The sequence below is a fragment of the Mastigoproctus giganteus genome, chromosome 14, assembly GCF_048544385.1.
Source record: "Mastigoproctus giganteus isolate SK-2022 chromosome 14, ASM4854438v1, whole genome shotgun sequence".
NCBI classification, from domain to species: Eukaryota; Metazoa; Arthropoda; class Arachnida; order Uropygi; family Thelyphonidae; genus Mastigoproctus; species Mastigoproctus giganteus.
In genome coordinates, this window is record NC_143588.1 from 114809197 (window position 1) to 114830381 (window position 21185).

The 21185-nt window shown below is 36.6% G+C and overlaps 1 protein-coding gene across 1 annotated transcript in view; it reads left to right on the plus strand.

The window, feature by feature from the left end:
* Positions 1–21185, plus strand: part of ND-B14.7 (NADH dehydrogenase (ubiquinone) B14.7 subunit) — a 45857-nt gene that overhangs the window by 17215 nt on the left and 7457 nt on the right. The window contains exons 2-3 of the mRNA XM_090388701.1: positions 6407–6502; positions 14217–14336. Coding sequence (XP_090244827.1) covers positions 6407–6502; positions 14217–14336 — 216 coding nt within the window. The remainder of the gene's footprint in view (positions 1–6406; positions 6503–14216; positions 14337–21185) is intronic.

The window sequence follows — 21185 nt, forward strand, 5'->3', positions numbered from 1 at the left end:
AATTCTCAGATTTTTTGAGTTACCACTGTATCATCCACCAACAAGTGTTGGCCAGCAAAAGATTAAATACTAAGTGTTATGGACATCGCTTTTGAAATCGTGAATTCCATCAGAGAACAGTCTCTTCAAAGGAGACTTTTCGAAATACAACTCGATGAAAAAGAACCAGATCCGATGTTACACACAAATGTGAGGTGGCTGAGTCGGAGTAAGTTTCTACAGAGATTTCGAAATTTGCTGAATGAAATTAAAAAATTTGTTGATCAAGGGGAGATGATTATCAGCACCTACAAGATATGGAGTGGTGTGATCTGGCTTTTTTGGCAGATTTTACCAGTAATTAAGTGATCTGAACTTGTAATTACAAGGAAAAAATAAAAATGTGGGTGACATGATTAGTAGAATTTCTGCATATAATTATCAATTTTTGGCAATGGCTAAGGATCTCAAAGAAAAAAAATTCGACCATTTTGCAAATATGCAAGATCATTTGCAAAAATATCCTATTTTTGAATTTAATAGTGAGAAATATGTTTCTGAAATTGAGAAAGTTGTGGATGATTTGGAAATCAGATTCGGTGATTTTAAAACAATTGAAGACATTATTCAATGTATTTCTTATCCATTTAATGTCGACTTAGATATGAAACAAATCGCAGAAAAAATCGTTGCGATTTTTCATATGGAGAAAATATTACTTGAAAATGAAATTATTACATTGCGAAACGATATCTTCCTAAAAGCCAGATCATCAGAAAAAGACATTTGGAAATATGTTTGCCAAGAAAAGTACCCAAATGTAAAAAAATGCAGCGAACTTTTAAATTCCTGTTTTGGTTCCACATATCTGTGTGAATTGGCCTTTTCGTATTTGAAACAAACAAAGATGAAGAATCGTATTACGGACTTGCATACAGAAGATTCTTGACGGTTGGCCTTACCACAGTATATCCACGATTTTGAAAGCTTGGCAGATGACATGAAGATACAAACTTTGCATAAATTAAAATTTTAAATACGTATGAATTTAAAATAAGAATTCTGAATTGTATCGAATTTTAAAATTTATAAACAATGTTTTTCAATATATGTTGATTAACTTTTTTTAACCTTGTGCAATGAAATTTTAGAGATGGTAGATTGCATCACAAATTAAGTTGGCCACCCTTGCTATAGGTTCTCATACCTCTCGTGTTTGGAGTTTTCATAAAAAAAAAAAAAAAAAATTCAGTTGTCTCTTTTTTGCCACCATTGGAAAGAGCAGGTTTTAAGCATCATGGTTTTTCAGTTTTGTGTCTTGCTACTTAAGGCCTAAAAAATGGCCTTGAACATTTTATTTTCCACATAATACAGTCCATTCCTTTATTTGGGACACATCGGGACTAGTGCATTTTGGCCCGATTAAGCGGCTGCCACAATTATCTGAAGTTTCACGTCAATATTTAAAAATACAAGTACCCCCCCTTTACAATTGGTTCACTGTACAATCAAATCACGTTAGGACGAACTCAACATAGAAAAGTACTGTTCACTATACGATGTGCAGTAAGCGCCGGTTATTGCGATCACGTTTGTGAATTGACTTAATTCTATTAAACAGCGATTATAATTAGCGAAAATAGGAGGAATATTATCCACAGGCTATAAAAGTAAAAATATATTAAGCACAAATTTACCCTTTATTACCTTACCAATTAAAAAATTAAATGATATGTGAAAATCGGAAGAATATACGTGATAATCGGAATAATTAATACATACTGTAATATGTACATACAAACTAGTGTACATTTCTGTTCACTGACATTTGTGGGTGGGGGTTAAAATTTAAAACAGTAAAAAAATAAGCAATCAATAACAAAGAACACGCAAACAAAAATTGCAAGTAACACAATACACGGAACACGTAAGAACGGAGTAACGAGTTACAAAGCTTTAAAAATAGGAATGAAGAGAACATATGAAAATTAATTTTTTTATGATTGAAGATTTCATGGAAGTGTAAACACATTTCACCATAATAACCCACAGAATTCCAGCTGTCGGTATTATCGCAAAATAGTAATCTCCAGTGCTGCGGTCTCCTGCCCCGATTAAATGGCATGCTGTTCCAATTAAGCGAAGTAAACCCTGGCTATTTATTGCATTTACAAGAGTGAAATTTTCTGCAATTACTCTACCGTTTGGTTTAAGGAGAAAGGATATATTGCCAATGCACAAAAAGATCTGTATTTTTTACAATGGAGGTGCAAATGGCAAGAAAAGAAATTGTATGGGTTTCTTTAGTGCAAGTTCCCAAGCCTGAAAAGTGGTCTTTATTCAGGATTCCAAGCATAAAGATGATGTTCTATTGGTATCTAAGCTTGAAAGAAATTAATTGCAACAAAATTTATTTAAAACACAATACAATTTGAAACAAACAAGTGAGTGTTAAGATATTGAATCACTGCTTTGTAATGGACTGGAATTTTTCATTGATGGTTGATATTACTACTTCAGGCAAGCTATATTGTTGTCCCATTGTTGTTGTTTTTGGAGCTGGAAGATTGGCAATAATTTGCTGTTCAGGAATCCAGCAGACACGTTGTCTAGCAGGTCAGTGTAACGAGTGAGCTGCTCCATGAGGATGCTTGAAATTTACCAATACATCATGTTCTTCAAATGAAATTTCACAAATACAGTCGATTCCGGTTATTTGGGACACATCGGGACTAGTGCATTTTGGCCCGATTAAGCGGCTGCCCCAATTATGCGAAGTTTCACGTAAATAGTTAAAAATACAGTGGATCCCCTCTTTACAATTGGTTCACTGTACAATCAGATCACATTACGATGGACTGACCATAGTAAATTACCGTTCACTATACGATGTGTAGTAAGCGCCAGTCATTGTGATCACGTTTGTGAATTGAATTTTAATTCTATTAAACAGCGATTCTAATTAGTGAAAAATTGGATGAATATTATCCACAGGCTATAAAAGTAAAGATATATTAAGCACAATTTACCCTTTATTACCTTACCAGTCAAAAAATTAAATGATACATGATAATCGGAATAATTAATACATACTGTAATATGTACATACTAACTAGTTGACATTTCTGTTCACTGACATTTGTGGATGGGGGTTAAAATTTAAAACAGTAAAAAGATAAGCAATCAATAACAAAGAACATGGCATAAACAAATTGCAAGTAATACGATATGCGCAAGTAAGAATGGAGTAACAAGTTACGAAGCTTTAAAAATAGCAATGAAGAGAAGATTCTGAAAATTAAATTTTTTATATAATTGAAGATTCCATGGAAGTGTAAACACATTTCACCATAATAACCCACAGAATTCCAGCTGTCGGTATTATCGCAAATTCAATAAGATTGAGTTTACTATCTGTTTATGATAGATAGATTGCACTAACAAAAAAGCCCAATCAGCAGGTGACTGCTAATTGTTTTATGGTTGTGAACTCCAGAAATCCAAACGAACCATGAGGTACGGTCAGAGACAATCGTAGGGTAATCTCCAGTGCCACGGTCTCCTGCCCCGATTAAATGGCATGTTGTTTAACCCAATTAAGCGAAGTAAGCCCTGGCTATTTTCTCGATTGAGTTCTGTTTTTTAAAATTTGTCCAAAATAAATTGCTGCCCCGATTAACCGGTGGTCCAAATAACCAGAATCCACTGTATTTCCATTCTACCAATTATTGTCATAAATACAGGCAATGTATTTGGCCAGGTTGTAAATTAACAATTGGCAAATATTGAATATTGGTTTCACTAGTCTGATCTACATGAGCTACAAATGATGATTGTTTTTTTTTTTACTTACTTTAGTTGCTCTTTTGCTTTACTTGCTCAGAAAGCTTTTTTCCTTGCTTTTTTCCACATATGGTCATGATTCCTTCTTCTGCTCTAAGTTTTATAGCTTTCTGGACCATTCTTTCTGAGACTCTAAATTCTTCCATTGTTTTCTTTATGGACCAACTAACTGGAGCTAGTGTTAATATTTGAAGTTTTTCTGAATGACTTGATACCATCAACTTTTCTTTCAATTCTTTCAGCAACTCATTGTAATCTAAGTAATTTCCACACTGATGACTTGCACTTGGCTCCATATTGTCATTTGGATCCAAGCCACCAATAGATACAATTTTACTGGCAATTACATCTTGTACTTGACTTGCTTTCCTTTTGGCATAGCCTTGGGAGTCTCTCTTAGCCATTTGCTGAAATTTCAGAGAAATACCAATAGCCATCAAACTTGTGTTCAAGCTTTCAGTCACATCATTTTTTTCATCATGGTGTGATCCAAATGAAGTTTATGTTCCTGTTGCTGCTTTTTGGCTGTTAGACTCTTCGGCATGATGGATACAGACTCTGGCCTGGTTTTATGTCTACCTTTGTTATGTCTTTCAGGTAGTCTGCCATTGACAAAGCAATTGTTTGTAAACTTTTTTCACACCATATGATTTTTCTTCTGGAAAGGATCGCAACATGAATGCCTAAAAAATTCAAATTTTGTCAAAAGCAAAGCTTCATGATGTAGACAAATTGTGTCTTCTTCACCTAGTTTTAATCCACAACATCGACCCACCAGCTGTTGTTCTTCAAATTCAAATTCTTTAAATAATTTTAACCCAGTTTTGCATGTATAGGATAGTACATGACATTTGGAATTATCCATATGACTGATGGTGCATGAGTCAAGCTTATCTCCAGCAAAATCTTCTGATTCCATGGCTTTCATGCTGACTAATAATTGGACGTTTCTGCAAGCAATGAAAACTTAATTAACTTTATAACAGTCAAACAATAAAAAATAGAGGAACAGAAACAAACTGTTCATCATGTAGGTAAAACGTATTAATAACAGCATGGTTATTAATATCATATATCAGCTATCTATACTTTTTTTTGTATGATTCTAGAATGTTCATCAGTTTTTTTGGAATTCAAGAATATTCTGTCGTTGTTGTTATTTGGTTTTTAGGAGCATTAGCAACTAAGGCCATATTGCTCCGGGGATATGCGGTGGTCATTCCCTGACCTTTCCGCATCCTCTGTATTTGGTGGTCACAGGCTTGAACCCCGGTCTAATCAAGAAGCGTGTGCTACGCACTGTTGCTCCTGCCCACCTGGCTACTGAGGTGCCCAAGAATATTCTAGAATATTATATAATTCTTGGTTATTCTTCTAGAATATTCCAGAATTCTAGAAGATACTCTATTTCTAGATTATTCTAAACATTAGGCAAGATTAAGGAAATGTTCTGCAACAAAAAGATCTCACAAAATAACAATATGGCACATAAAACTACTTGATGTTTAGGCTTAATTTTAAGGCCTTAAGTGCAAAGACACAAAAAACAGATAAACCATGATCCTTGTAGCTGAAACTCTGCTCTTTCCAGTGGTGGCAAAAATGAGAGCATTGAAGGTCTCCCACATTAAGATATTTGCCCCTTAAGATTAGGTAAAATTTGACTTTCAAATTTTGAGTCAATCTTTGAAGGAAAATATCTTAGCCGAAAAACAAGTATAAGAGCTGATATTTAGTTAGGCTGAATTCCTGCAGTTGGTAAGTGGAATGTCCAAAGAAGAAGATACCAAAGGTTTTTATTTCAAAGTTATGACTTTCAAAAGTCATGCTTAAATTTGTTGCAACAAATTTTTGGTGCCAGTTTTAGACCGCATTGTAAAAAATGTGAAGGTTTTTGAAGCCTGAACACCAAAAGTTTTGCATCCTCTGCCAAAAGTTAACTAGATATACCAAGTTGCAGAGCACCACCTCTCACCGTTGTGCAACAGTAACACTTCAAACTTTGAAGGTTTTTTTGTGATTTATTCTGCATAACACAAGTGACCTCCACAAAAAAGGTGCTGGTGCTTCAGGAATACTGTGTTTTGAACTAAAATTTTGCACAGCTTCATTTGAAACCTGTTTAAACATGCACACCATGTTTCAACAAAATTGAAGATAGTCGAGCAAGGACCACTAGGCCACTTGACATGGAATGACCCATAGTGGACAGCCAAATTAGAGTATTTGTTTTGCTTGATTTTCATGTTTTCTTTCTGTCCACTTCCACTTTTTTATGTACATGTTTCTGCTCTATATGAATAAACAGTGCTGAATAGCTGCATTCTTTTTTCTTTGATTATTGTTATCAATTGAGCTGAGTCTCAAACTAATCACAATAAGCAGCATCCAGCAGTAGCGTATTTAAGAATCTTTAAGTATTATATTAAGATTTTAACCAATGTTACTATTTTCAAGTTTATAAGTGTAGATTTATTTTCAAGATATGCAAGCTTTCATGAATGATTGCTTATTTTTTAAGTTTTTAGTTTGTGAATATCCATGCTTAATATACAGTTTGAAAATATTGCACATGCTGTTGCAGGAATTGGTGTTGGAGCCACTGATATCATTGCGTATAGCCATTCTCAGACCTTAATACATGGTCTTTCAAGAATTGCCCTCTGGACTACACCCTTTGGTAAGTAACATTTTTAAAAATATTACACCTAGAGAGTTTTAGAAATTTTTCCTGTTTGACATGAATAGCATTTCAAATTAAAACCTTGTCATTTTAATCTTAATTTGAACAATGTGATGGTGAAACTAGGGATACATGTTTAAACTAAGAGGCTAATTAAACTTAAAACTTAATTAGCTATTGGTTAATTAGCTATTGAAACAACCATACCTAATCTTTTGGAAATAGACCATGTAAATTTAAAATAAAAGATGTTAGGAGTTTAGTAAACAAATTTGATGAATTTGAGGTGTCGGTCAAACATCAAAGGAAGATATTGTTCGGATATCAGAGATGTGGTATCACACATATATGGAATGCAGAATTGGAATTTGAGGAGTACAATCTGTACAGGAAGGGAGGAGGAGTTATGCTGTTAGTTAAGAAACATAAAATCTAAGGGAATGCATCCAGTTAGCATGGGTGCACAGTGCAATGTTGGGTCCATTTGTTGTAACATAAGCATTGGGAAAGCAAAATTGAGAGTAGGAATCTGTTATAGGCCTAATGATTCTGATGAGTATAATGAACAACTGTACAGAGAAATAGTGGGCCAGTAAATTAGATTGTCTTATAATAGGGAATTTTAACTTCCCAGATATTGACTGGAACTTGTGGGTTGGTCACATGCACACTAGCAAGGCTTTTGTGGATTTATTGGATGACTTTTTCTACAGCAGCATGTTTGAGAAGCAACCAGAGGGAGTAATATTCTTGAATAGATTATCAGTAGTGATTCTTTATGCATTAAGAATCTGCAGAAACCACTAGCTGGCAGTGATCACAGTGTGTTGATGTGGGATTTACTCAAACATGTATCTACCGTCAGGGGTGAAGAGAAGGGTTTTTGCTTTCGTAAAGGTGACTCCGGTGGTCTGAGACAGTTTTTAAATTCTCTACAGTGGGAACAACTGATGATGTTACCAACAGCAAATTCTAAATGGGAAGCATTCCCATTTAGAAGTAATCTTGGAAGCTACTAGGATTTTCATATCAAGGCCTAAATTTAGGCCCAAATGGATGTCTGATGAACTTATGAGACTTGTGGTAGAAAAAAAAAATGCATGGAATGCATATAAATTATCAAGTGAGACAAAATCCTATGATAGATATACGCTGATCTATAATCAAGTCAAAAGGAGTATAGGCAGGCGAAGGCAGATTACGAGAAATCTTTGGCAAAGGATGCGAAGAAAAACAGCAAAGAATTCTTTACTTATGTAAACTCTAAAAGGAAGGGGATGAATCAGATTGGTCTCCTTGATATTGATGGTTCGACTGTTGAGGATCCTACTCAGGTAGCTGAAAAACTGAATGTGTATTTTGCATCTACATTCATGCATGAGGAGTTAATCAGGGAGGGGAATGCCAGAAGTTTATCAATCACTGGCAGGGAGCTAAATGATTTTGTAATAACTGAGAGCAAAGTGGATGAGAAAGTTAAACATAAAGGCTCCTGGGGTGGATGAGAACTATCCAGTTATATTAATGGAGGCAGTAAAGGAAATAAACAAACCCTTAGCCATAATTAGGAGAGCTTCCTTGGACTCGGGGAAGATCCACATGGACTGGAGATCTGCAAATGTGGCCCCAATTCACAAAGGGGGGGGATCGAAGGGTGACACGAGTAATTACAGACCTCTTAGTTTAACTTCTTTTCCAGGGAAATTAATTTGGAGGCACTTGTTAAAGAAACACTGAAGGATCATCTAGACAAGACTGCAGTTATAGTTCAGACACAGCATGGGTTTGTTAAGGGGATGTCTTATCTGACCAATTTGATTGGATACTATGATGTGGTCACAAAGGAACTGGATGCAAAAAATACTTTTGATTATCATATACTTGGATTTTAGGAAAGCTTTTGGTACTGTTGCACATGGAAGACTACTGTACAAATTAGAGCAGTATGATATTAAGAACAAATTGCTGCTATAGATAAAGGGATAGTTGAGTGGAAGAAGACAGAGAATGGTAATCAATGGACACTGCTCTTCCTGGATTAATGTTATTAGTGGTGTCCCCCAGGGTTCAGTGTTGGGTAAATCATTGTTTTCTGTTTTTATTAATGATATTGATGAAGGTATATCAGGCTTAATGTCCAAGTTTGCAGACAATACGAAGGTTGGCAAGATTGTTAATGACAGTACACTACTGCAACAGGATCTAGAAAAATTGAGCAGATGGGCTGAGAGTGTTAACTGAATTTTAACATTGATAAATGCAAAGAAAGTGCAGACATTTTGCAAGAGTAGCTCATGGTGTCTTGTCAATGATATACAGTAATTTTTCTAGCAGGAATAAGGAGGTGATTATCCCCTTGTATAAGGCAATGGTCAGGCCACGCCTTTAGTACTGTATAAATGTTTGGAAGCCTCATTTTAGGAAGGATGTAGGGCTGCTGGAATGAGTACAGAGAAGGGCAACGGGATTGGTGAATGGAACAAAGGGTTGCTCTTACAAAGACAGGCTTAAGTTCTGCAAATTGCAGTGTCTGAAGACTAGGCACCTGCAAGCTGATCTGATTGAGGTGTATAAGTCCTTGAATGGTATGAACAAGCTCAATGCTGATGGCATTCTTCCTATTACCAAGATTAGTTGCCTGAGGGGACATAAATTCAAATTGAGGTAAGACAGTTGTAGAATAGATGTGCAGAAATTTGCCTTTAGCCAGCAGGTAATTAATTGCTGGAACAAACTTCCATCTGTCATTTTAAAGTTGACAGCTTAAATAAATTCAAAGCTGAACTAGACAAACATTTAGAATGAATGGATGGGTGAAATGGGAAGGGTGTTTTTTTTTTTTACTTTTTTGCTGATGATGTATAAGCTTGCTTTCCTGCATCATATGCCTCTACTAATGCTAAGCTAATGTTTAGACAAATATGTATCTCTTGTTTGTTTCACTATCAGAGAAATATAAGAAATAAAATAAAAATGGTCAGTGATATATACAGTGTGATTATAATCAATGTGCCTAAAGTGCATCGTTTCGGCTGGCGTAGATGGAAAGCTGTTAAATGGCAACAAGATTAAATATGGAATCGACACTATTGAATGCATATTGAAATGGAAAGCGCAAAAAAAGTTCCCAAACTACTATCAAGGGCAGTTGCCACTGTGTGCAACTGTTAGAGTATTATTTGGAAGAACTTTGCTTTAATACTAGGCATGAAAATTGAGATATTCAGTTTGGTGATCATTTGTAAACTATATTCTGGAAGTGCAGTGTATAGTAGATACAAATATATAAATATACAGATATTGCATGGTTAGCTGTTAACTGAATCATGTCACATGAAATATTAGCAAAGTGCTTTGCAGTTTTTTCCTTCAAATCAGTGAGAGATTGAATATGTGCTTGAGATATCCTCTTAACCATAAGGTCCGGGAATCAAAGTGGTTAAACATTGTGAAGTGGCAAGCTTATGACTTAAGTTACGTATGGTATAAAAATCAAATCCAATCTAATCCAAACTTAGTGATGGGAAATGATGTAGTCATCATTGAGTGTGTTATGAAGAAGAGTTAGTTGGTTTGGTTTTTTTTTTTTTTTTTGGTTTTTTTAGGAGCATTAGCAATTAAGGCCATATTGCTCCGGGGATATGCGGTGGTCATTTCCTGACCTTTCCGCATCCTCCATGTTTGGTTGTCATGGGCTCGAACCCCGGTCTGGCTACGGAGGTGCCATGAAGAAGAGTGACTTCCTACAAAACATCATTGAGGTGGTCAGATGTTCCTCGATTGACGAGGTTTATAGACTAAGTTGCCAATATGCCATAAAAATCAAATCCCATCCAATCAAAATTGATGGGAAATGATGCGGTCATCATTGAATGTGTAACAAAGCAGCCGAGTCACTGGCTGACCAATATGTGGAGTAGATCTATCCTGCATAAAAAGTTGTTCTAAATATCTCCAACCCCGAAGATCAGGAATTATATAATGATGGAGAAGGTTGCAGTAATGCTCGGCTGTCAGGATACATGTCTCTGTACCATAAGTTCAAATAATGTGGACAGCGAAGAGGCACTTTGTTAACAATATTTGGAGGTGATGAACCCCAAACCTACAAATATGGTTATTCATAACTGCTACGTAACTGGAAATAAGCCTCATTGGTCCACAAAATGTTCCCTGGTCATGTGTCATCAGTATCCAGAAACCATAAAGCAAAGTCATCATATGTTGATGTGGTTCTGTTCGTGTTAGCTGTTGCACCACATGGACCTTGTATGGATACGTGTGCTTCATGGATCAAAGAACTTTATGGGTGGTTGACCATGGAATGTTCAACTGTTATGATAACAGATAAATGTTGACTTTGTGCTGAGCCATTGGCCATAGCAACAGTGATTTCTTGAACAATAGTCACTGTGACTGAGAGATATGCTCTCTGTTGTGAGTTACAGATAGGTCACCTGTTTCTCTGAATTTTCTCATCATTCTGCAGAGCCCGTTTGTCCAAATTGGGAGAGAATTGTTTTCCCAAATTTCTCTGTATAGAAGTGATCCTCCCCTCTTAAATGTCAATATTCTTAAGGTACCATCATGAAGTTGCTATTGTTCTGTAAAACTGCTGTGCAAACATGGCTTGGTCCTTCTTTTGGAGGAGTCCCATTTTAAGATCTGTTGATTGAATTCACCATCCCTCTCTTTAAATCCTCTAAAAGAAGCATCATCAGCAGTGATCATGTAATGAGGTTAGATTTGCATTCTAGTGCACAGCACCCATTTCTCCTTGATAATTGTTTTTGTAAGTAATATTTATTATTTATTTTATTTTACTATTTTATTTTTTTGCAATTTTTATTTCCTTGGATAGTGTCCATTACAAATTTTAACTTTCTATCATGAATGGTTTTCCACTTACAACTAGTTGAAGTGACACTCTTTAATTAAACCACCTTGTACAATGGATGTAGTTAATACAGATTGAAAGTGATCTTTTGCTTGACCCCACAACGATTCGTGATTAGTAATGCCTTTCAAGCAGCTACACAAAGGCGAGGTCCTTTCCCCCACACTGTTATAGTTACCAAGATATTCTGTTTTATAGTATATGCAATTAATGTGGTGGACTATATAAAATGACTGTATAAAATGCTACTGCAACAAGATCTAGCATTCTTATACAGATTTGAAAAATGCACATACAGTCGGACCTGTATATAATGAAATCAATCATACCCTTGAAAAAATTCGTTAAACAGAAATTTCATTATAAAGAAATATGACCTTTTCAGCAATGAAAAACAGTGTAAATTCAGAAATATAGTAAAAGATGGGAAATAAATCAGAAATAAGTGGGTATGAATAAATTTTATAACATTTTAAAACAATTTATTAATACATACATATTAAGAAATGACCTCCTACGTAGTGTGTACAATGTATTAGTACACTTTTAAGAATTATCTCGTAAAATATTTGATTATATTTTGTTGTACACTGGATTCTACTGTACACCGTTCATAAAAATGTTCGCATTTGTTTAAACACTCAAATATATTTTCTGTTGCATTTTCTTCCCATTGAAGGCCTCAATGCAAAGTTTCAAATGCTGCCAACATTTCTTGTTTGAAAGGTTTAATATTGCCCTCATTTTCATCCAACTCATCATCAATATTGTCATTCATTCTTTAAATATGTTCCAAAACGTTGGATTCACTTGGATATTCAGATATTATGACATCATTATGAACTCCTAAAAACTCGTCAAGAACAATTTCTCCACTGATGAAACCTCACTTGGAACTCTTCCCAAGATTGCTCACTGTCTTGTAATAGTAGTTCTTCCCTCTTATTGCTGTTCATTAGCATTTTAGCAAAATCTGTTTTTGCAAAACAATTCTTAATTGTTGTTTCCTTCACATCTTGAATTGACACTTTTGCCGACTCTGATATGCACATCTGCAAATCTATTACAGAATCTATAGGTTGGTTAGTTTCTATTCTCTGTATAAGTTTTTCAGTATGCACCTTTGGTAGTGCATTTTCAAATCCATGGCCCATTGGCTGCAGTTTAGATGAAGTATTTGGAGGGAAGAAAACAAGCTTCACTCTTGTAAATTTTGAAATTACCGAGTGAAGGTGGGCAGGGCAGTTGTCAACAATCAATGCAATTTTTCTGTTTTCTTTCGTCATCTTTCTATCGAAATTTAAAATCCACTGCTCAAAAATTTCACTTGTCATCCAAGATTTTTTGTTGTAGTTGTAGTCCAACTCTAATGACTTTACTCTTTTGAAACATTGGGGTTATTTACTTTTGCCTATTACCAAAAGCTTCAGTTTTTTTTACTAGCCATATTTGCACCAACCAAGAGTATAATTTTCTCCTTACTATTTTTACCACTGAAACGTTTATAACCTTTAAAAGTCAGTGTCTTGTTTGGCAAACATTTAAAAAATAGACGTGTTTCATTAATGTTGAATGTCTTTGGACTTAGTCTTCCATAATTTTTTCGAAACTGTTTCTTTCCAATGGGTATAGTCTTTTTTGATTGCAACTCCACTTTCATCAGAAATAACTTTTTCAAGTAAGCCATGGCACTTTTTAAATTTGTCAATGGCTTGAAATGTTTTATGCCCCAGAAAAGATGCATACTCCATAGCCTTTTCTTTTATTAATGTCCCTGTTATCGGCACGTTTTTGTCTCAAATCAATTTCATCCACTTAAAAACTGCTTCATCTACATCTTCACAAAGGCACAATTTTGTCCGACTGGTCCCATTTCCTCAAGCAATTTGAAAATTGAAACTGTTTTTCAGAATGATTAACACAGTACCAACAGGAATACCAAATTTTTAAGCAAGTTCTTTTTTTTTTTTTAATGCCCTGATCTACACTATTAAGCACTTTCACTTTTTCACACTACACTCAAAGATTTCCTCTTAGACACTGTAAGGTTACCTGCACAGCAGCTAAAACAAAACTGATTTAGGGTCCACTTTTACCTACCATGTAAAGAGAGAGAGAGAGAGAGAGAGAGGAAAGGCAAAATTTAGTGAAAGTGTGGATGACTCATTTCTTCGAAATAACAGATGAATTTCTGGGATAAAGGAAAATCACTCTCTCCTAATTCTCTAATAGGATGCTTAACAGTAGAAAACAGGTTGACCAGAGTCAATGTCTGCATCAGGAATATGCCCGAATCTTTGCCAATGGCTGTGGACAAATAGATAACAGTTGACTAACACAACTTCTCAGTACAGTAGTGTATAGATTGTATAGGTTTTACTACTTCTTTTTACCCACTGCTGGGCAAAGGCCACTCCCAAAACCTTCCATCTTTTTCTTTCCCACGCCGTGGTAGGCCAGTTTCCTCCTGAAGGGTTTTATGGCCTCCACTAAATTGGAGAATGTTTTAGCTCTTAATTCGTGTGCTTTCTACAGCATCAGCTTTATTGCCTAAAGGCCAGATGTGTGAACAATGTGTATCCAGGTCTCTCGAAATCAGTTCATTATATGGAAATTTCTTTGTCATACAGAAATAAAGTTTTCTGTATAATGTAATGACCAAGGGGAAATCAAATTTTCAATGTAATGACCAAGGGGAAATCAAAAAGGTTTGCTACAGAGAAAAATTCGATATATGGAAGTTCGTTAAAAAGAGGTCCGACTGTATTTATCATGCATAGTTCACTTTTTTTAACCAATCTATTTTATTTGCAGTTGGCTCAGCAGCAGCCTTTACTTGTATTACCTGTGTATCTACTGGTTTTAGAGGTAAAGATGATCATCTGAATCCAGTCCTTGGTGCATTTGCTGCTGCATCTATATGGGGAACAAGGTGTAAGTAGTGATATATTTTAATTGATGTAATATTTGCATATTCAAGGTAGATGTTATCAATGTTATTTCTAGTTGGCAAATTTATTTTTAGTATAAGTTGAATTTACTACATCCACTTTTGTAACATCCAAAGGCATGTAGTGAGACGGTTGTGGTCTGGTCAGTGTTAGCAAAGTACAGAATGAGTGGTTTCTTATTTGAATTTATACCATATTATATCTTGGCATTGGAATCAGAACCATACAAATATTTTATAACTAGTGTACTGTACCCTTGAATGTATTCTGATGTCTATATGATAGCGTTGGAGAAGGGCTGATCAGCCAAGTGAAAGTAACAGTTCAAAAGTCTGAGAAAGTGCCACAGATATGGTAGGCATTATAGGTTGCATTTGTTTAAAAGGTTCAAAAGCTTATGACTTTTGAACTTTCCAAATTATACAAGTTAATGAATGATCCTCGCTCTAGCAGCAATAGCATTTTAGCATTAGCAAAGGCACATGATGCAAGAAAGCAAGGCAAACTTCTGCACATTTATCCTACAACTGTCTTTCCTCAATTTGAATTTATGCCCTCTCAGGCATTCTGAATAAGAGGAAGAATCCCATCAGCATTGAGCATACTCAAACCATTCAAGGCTTCATACACCTCAATCAGATCACTTTGCAGGGCCTAGTCTCCAGACACTGTAATTTGCAAAACTTAAGCCTTTCTTCATAAGAGTGACCCTTGTTCCATTCACTAATCTTGTTGCCTTTTTTTGTACTCATTCCAACAGCTCTACATCCTTCTTAAAATGAGGCCTCCAGACCTGTGTACAGTACTCAAGGTGTGGCCTGACCATTGCCTTATACAAGGGGATAATCACCTCCTTATCCCTGCTAGAAAAATTCCTGTACATTAAGACCGCCATATCTGTGGGTGATGTGTTCCAAGACCTGCCATGGATGACTGAAACTGCAGATATAAGTGAACACCTGCTGATGCCATATATAACATGATTTTCTTGTACATACATACGTATAATAAAGTTTAATTGATAAATTAAACATACAGTAAGACATTACCAACATTAAATACGGTAATAATAAAGTATAGCAGACTGTCGATTTACCGGGACACTTCAAGACTCCAAATTTAAAAAAAAAAAAAAAAAAAAAAACCCAAATCAACCAGAAGTCATAAAATTCAAGTAATAACTAGAATAGCTATAAACAGATATTTTGCAAGTTGTAATTAAGCAACAAGAACCAGCATTTATAAGTCGTCATTGGGAGATTAGTGTACCTATTATCTTGCAACCCCCACTGTCTTCACACCTAGTGCTCAAAACAAAAAAAAGAGACCAAATGTTTAGTTTGTTTTAGTGTGTTGCATCGATTGTTGTGTTCCGTTGCACTGCAAAAGGACAAATTTTGTTTCATTATTTATGTCAAGGATGTCGGAATTTTTTTTTTTTATATAGTAACTATTTTTTTTTGTTCAGAAATCGCAAAAATGATGGGCAAACACAAGAGTTGTGCTTTCAAATTAAACAACAACTTGAGATTATTCAAAAGTTTGAAGACGGTACATCCATTAAATCTCTAAAGAACCATTATAATGTTGGTGACCAAACCATACGCGACGAAGGGAAGCTATTCAATTTAAAATTGACATTGTAAAAAATAAAGGGAAGCATCATATTGGACACGCGAGTATTACGTGTTAAGTTTTTTCATGTTTTTTTCCATGGTTAACTGTGGGTAACTGAATCAGCGGATACGGGGACACAACTGTATATCATTGACAAGACACCATGAGCTACTCTTGCAGACTGTCTGCACTGCTCAGAAAACTTCATATCTGCCTACACAATTACCTCCAGGTCCTTTTCACTCTCTACCACTCTCAGTGTAGTACCACACAGTCGATACGTTACTCTGGGGTTACTGCTTCCCATATGCAGTACTTTACGTTTGTCAATGTTAAACTTCAGTTGCCACCTCTCGTCCCACCTGCTCAACTTTTCTAGCTCCTGTTGCAGCAGTATATTGTCATTATACTGCCCTGCCGACCTTCGTATCGTCTGCAAACTTGGACATTAAACCTGATATACCATCATCAATATAATATCATTAATAAATACAGAAAACAACAATGGACCCAACACTGAACCCTGGGGGGACTCTACTAATAACATTAGGCCACAAAGAGCAGTGTCCATTGATTACCACTCTGTCTTCTCCTACTCAACCATCCCTTTATCCATAGCAGCAGTTTGCCTCCAATGCCACACTTCTCCAATTTGTGCAGCAGTCTGCCTTGTGCAACAGTATCAAAAGCCTTTCTAACATCCAAATATATGATATCAAAATTATTCTTTGCATCCAGTTCCTTTGTGACCACAGCATAGTATCCACTCAAATTGGCCAGACAAGACTTCCCCCTTGACAAACCCATGCTGTGTCAGCTATAACTGAAGTCTAGTACTACAAGTAATACAAGCTACTATTCATTTTAGGTTTGGGAAACTACTTATCAGAGCGTAAAACCTCAATAGTAAAGTATAGAGAAAAGGATGTTCTTGTTTATACTCTGGCATGATCACCAGGTCAGTGGAGTTTACAATAATTCATCAATACAAATGTTAATTGTATTTAGCAGTCACAGCTTGGATCCCGGTCCACTCAAAGAGTGCATGCTATGGCACTCTCACTCCTTACCACTCAGATGTTGGTGTCTAGCTCTGTTTCTTCATGGTTTGGTCTTAGCCTCTAGAATCCTTCCATCCATGTCTTAATGCTGAGCCACAAAGCCAGGCTTTGTAGGCACATAGGATGAGGATACTGTCATTGAAGAATTGGCTTAACTGGTGCCAAGTTCTGAATTAGCATTTTTTAGCATTAGCATTAGTAGAGGCATTTGATGCAAGAAAGCAAGCTTATGCAGCATCAGCCAAAAAAAAAAAAAAAAAAACCACTTCACCCCTCTGTTCGTTCAAAATACCTGTCCAGCTGAGCCTTAAACTTATTTAGGCTATCAACCTCCACCACAAGGGATGGAAGTCTGTTCCACCAACCAACCACCCGCTGGCTAAAGGCAAATTTCCGCACGTCTATCCTACATCTGTCTTTCCTCAATTTGAATTTATGCCTTCTCAGGTGACTTTTCTGAGCTAGAGGAAGAATGCATTGAGCATGCTTAAACCATTCAAGGCTTTATACACCTCTATCAGATCACCTCGCTGGTGCCTAGTCTCCAGACACTGTAATTTGCAAAACTTAAGCCTTTCTTCGTAAGAGCACCCCTTTGTTCCATTCACTAATCTTGTTGCCCTTCTCTGTACTCGTTCCAGCAGCTCTACATCCTTCTTGAAATGAGGCCTCCAGGCCTGTATACAGTACTCTAGGTGTGGCCTGACCATTGCCTTATACAATGGAATAATCACCTCCTTATCCCTGTTGGAAAAATTCCTGTTTATCCTTTACAATACTCCATGAGCTACTCTTGCAGCCCATCTGCACTGCTCAGAGAACTTCATATCTGCCTGCACAACCACCCCCAAGTCCCTTTCATTCTCTACCACTGTCAGTGTAGTACCACAGAGTTGATACGTTGCTCTGGGGTTGCTGTTTCCCATGTGTAGTACTTTACATTTGTCAATGTTAAACTTCATTTGCCACCTCTCAGCCCATCTGCTCAACCTTTCCAGATCCTGTTGCAGCAGCATAGTGTCAGTAGTGTCCTTGACAACCCTGCCAACCTTTGTATCGTCTGCAAACTTGGACATTAAGCTTGATATACCATCATCCATATCATTTATAAATACAGAAAACAATAATGGACCCAACACTGAGCCCTGAGGGACTCCACTAATAACATTAGTCCACGATGAGCAGTGTCCATTGATTACCACTCTCTTTCTTCTCCCCCTCAACCACCCCTTTATCCATAGCAGCAATTTGCCTCCAATGTCACACTGCTCCAATTTGTGTAGCAGTCTTCCATGTGCAACAGTATCAAAAGCCTTTCTAAGATCCAAGTATATAATATCAAAGCTATTCCCTGCATCCAGTTCTTTTGTGACTGCATCATAGTATCCAATCAAATTGGTCAGGCAAGACTTCCCCTTAACAAAACCATGCTGTGTCCGAGCTATAACTGAAGTCTTGTCTAAATGATCCTGCAGTGCTTCTTTAACCAGAAGTGCTTCTTTATTCCATAGATAGGCTATGAATTAAATCTCATAGCCTATCTATGGAATGAATTGAATTGCTGGATTAGGAATCATTTGAGTGAAATCATAAAAAGAGCCAAAGTTTTAGAACAGCAACAGATTAGTAAGTGAATAATTCCAGATTTGTGAGCATGACTTTTTTTCTAGGGAAAATATAAGGGAGTCAGTGGTTAAAGAAGTAATTCAGAATAATCTTGACAGGAATGTCACTATATGGAAATCACAGCATGAATTTGTTAAAAGGAGATTCTCTCTGACTAATATGATTAGTTACTATGACATAGTAGCAAAGGGTGCAAAAAATAATTTTGACATGCTTAGATTTCAGCAAATTTTTTGACACTGTTCCACATAAAAGGCTGATATACAAATTGGAGCAGTGTGACATTAGAGGCAGGTTATTGCTATGGATAAAGGAATGGTTGAGTGGCAGAAGACAGAGTGATTATTAATGGGCACTGCTCTTGGATTATATTAGTGAACTTTTTCGGGTTCCAGTGCATGGCCCTTTATTATTTTCAATATTTATTAAAGATATTGAAGAAATCATATTAAGTTTAATATCTAAGTTTACTGATGGTGCAAAGGGTGGCAGAAATCAAGTTATACTACTGCAACAAGATCTAGAAAAATTTGGATTAGGGGCTCAGAAGTGCCAAAATTTAATACAGTCCATTCCGGTTATTTGGGACACATCCGGACTAGTGCATTTTGGCCCGATTAAACGGATACCCCAATTATCCGAAGCTTCACGTAAATAGTTAAGAATACAAAGTACCCCCCCACCCCTTTTTTTTTTACAATTGGTTCACTGTACAATCAAATCACGTTACGAGGAACTCAACATAGTAAAGTACCGTTCACTATACGATGTACATTAAGCGCCGGTCATTGTGATCACGTTTGTGAATTGAATTTTAATTCTATTAAACAGCGATTCTAATTAGCGAAAATAGGAGGAATATTATCCACAGGCTATAAAAGCAAAGATATAAAGCAGAAATTTACCCTTTATTACCTTGCCAATTAAAAAATACGTGTAAATCGGAAGAATATATGTGATAATTGGAATAATTAATACGTACTGTAATATGTACATATGAACTAGTTGACATTTCTGTTCACTGACAGTAGCGTTAGTAAAGGCATATGATGCAAGAAAGCAGGCTTATGCAGCATCAGCCAAAAAAAAAAAAAAAAAAAACTTCCACTTCACCCCTCTCTTTGTTCAAAATACCTGTCCAGCTGAGCCTTAAATTTATTTAGGCTATAAATTTCCACAACAAGGGATGGAAGTCTGTTCCACTAACCATCCACCAGCTGACTAAAGGCAAATTTCTGCACATCTGTCCTACATCTCTCTTTCCTCAATTTGAATTTATGCCCTTTCAGGTGATTATTCTGAGCAAGAGGCAGAATCCCATCAGCATTGGGCATGCTTAAACCATCCAAGGCTTTATACACCTATCAGATCACCTCGCCGGTGCGCATTATAGCCTTAGTAGCTGATGCGCCAATAAAACCAAAACAAAAAAAAACCTCGCCGGTGCCTAGTCTCCAGACACCGTAATTTGCAAAATTTAAGACTTTCTTTGTAAGAGCAACTCTTTGTTCCATTCACTAATCTTGTTGCCCTTCTCTGTACTTGTTCCAGCAGCTCTACATCCTTCTTGAAATGAGGCCTCCAGACCTGTATACAGTACTCAACGTGTGGCCTGACCATTGCCTTATACAAGGGAATAATCACCTCCTTATCCCTGCTAGAAAAATTCCTGTATATCATTGACAAGATGCCATGAGCTACTCTTGCAGCCTGTCTGCACTGCTCAGAGAACTTCATATCTGCCTGCACATTTACCCCCAGGTCCTTTTCATTCTCTACCACTGTCAGTGTAGTACCACAGAGTTGGTACGTTGCTCTGGGGATGCTGTTTCCCATATGTAGTACTTTACATTTGTCAATGTTAAACTTCATTTGCCACCTCTCAGCCCATCTGCTCAACCTGCCAGATCCTGTTGCAGCAGCATAGCGTCAGTAGTGTCCTTAACGACCCTGCCAACCTTTGTATCATCTGCAAACTTGGACATTAAACTTGATATACCATCATCAATATTATTTATAAATACAGAAAACAATAATGGATCCAACACTGAACCCTGTTTGTTATTTGGTTTTTAGGAGCATTTGCAACTAAGGCCATATTGCTCCGGTATATGCGATGGTCATTCCCTGACCTTTCTGCATCCTCCGTATTTGGTGGTGACGGGCTAATCAAGATCTAATCATGTGCTATGCACTGCTGCTCCTTCCCACCTGGCTACGGAGGCGCTACTGAACCCTAAGGGACTCCACTAATAACATTAGTCCACTATGAGCAGTGTCCATTGATTACCACTCTGTCTTCTCCCACTCAACCACCCCTTTATCCATAACAGCAATTTGCCTCCAATGCTACACTGCTCCAATTTGTGCAGCAGTCTTCCATGTGCAACAGTATCAAAAGCCTTTCTAAGATCCAAGTATATAATATCTAAGTTATTCCCTGCATCCAGTTCTTTTGTGACTGCATCATAGTATCCAATCAAATTGGTCAGGCAAGACTTGCTCTTAACAAAACCATGCTGTGTCCG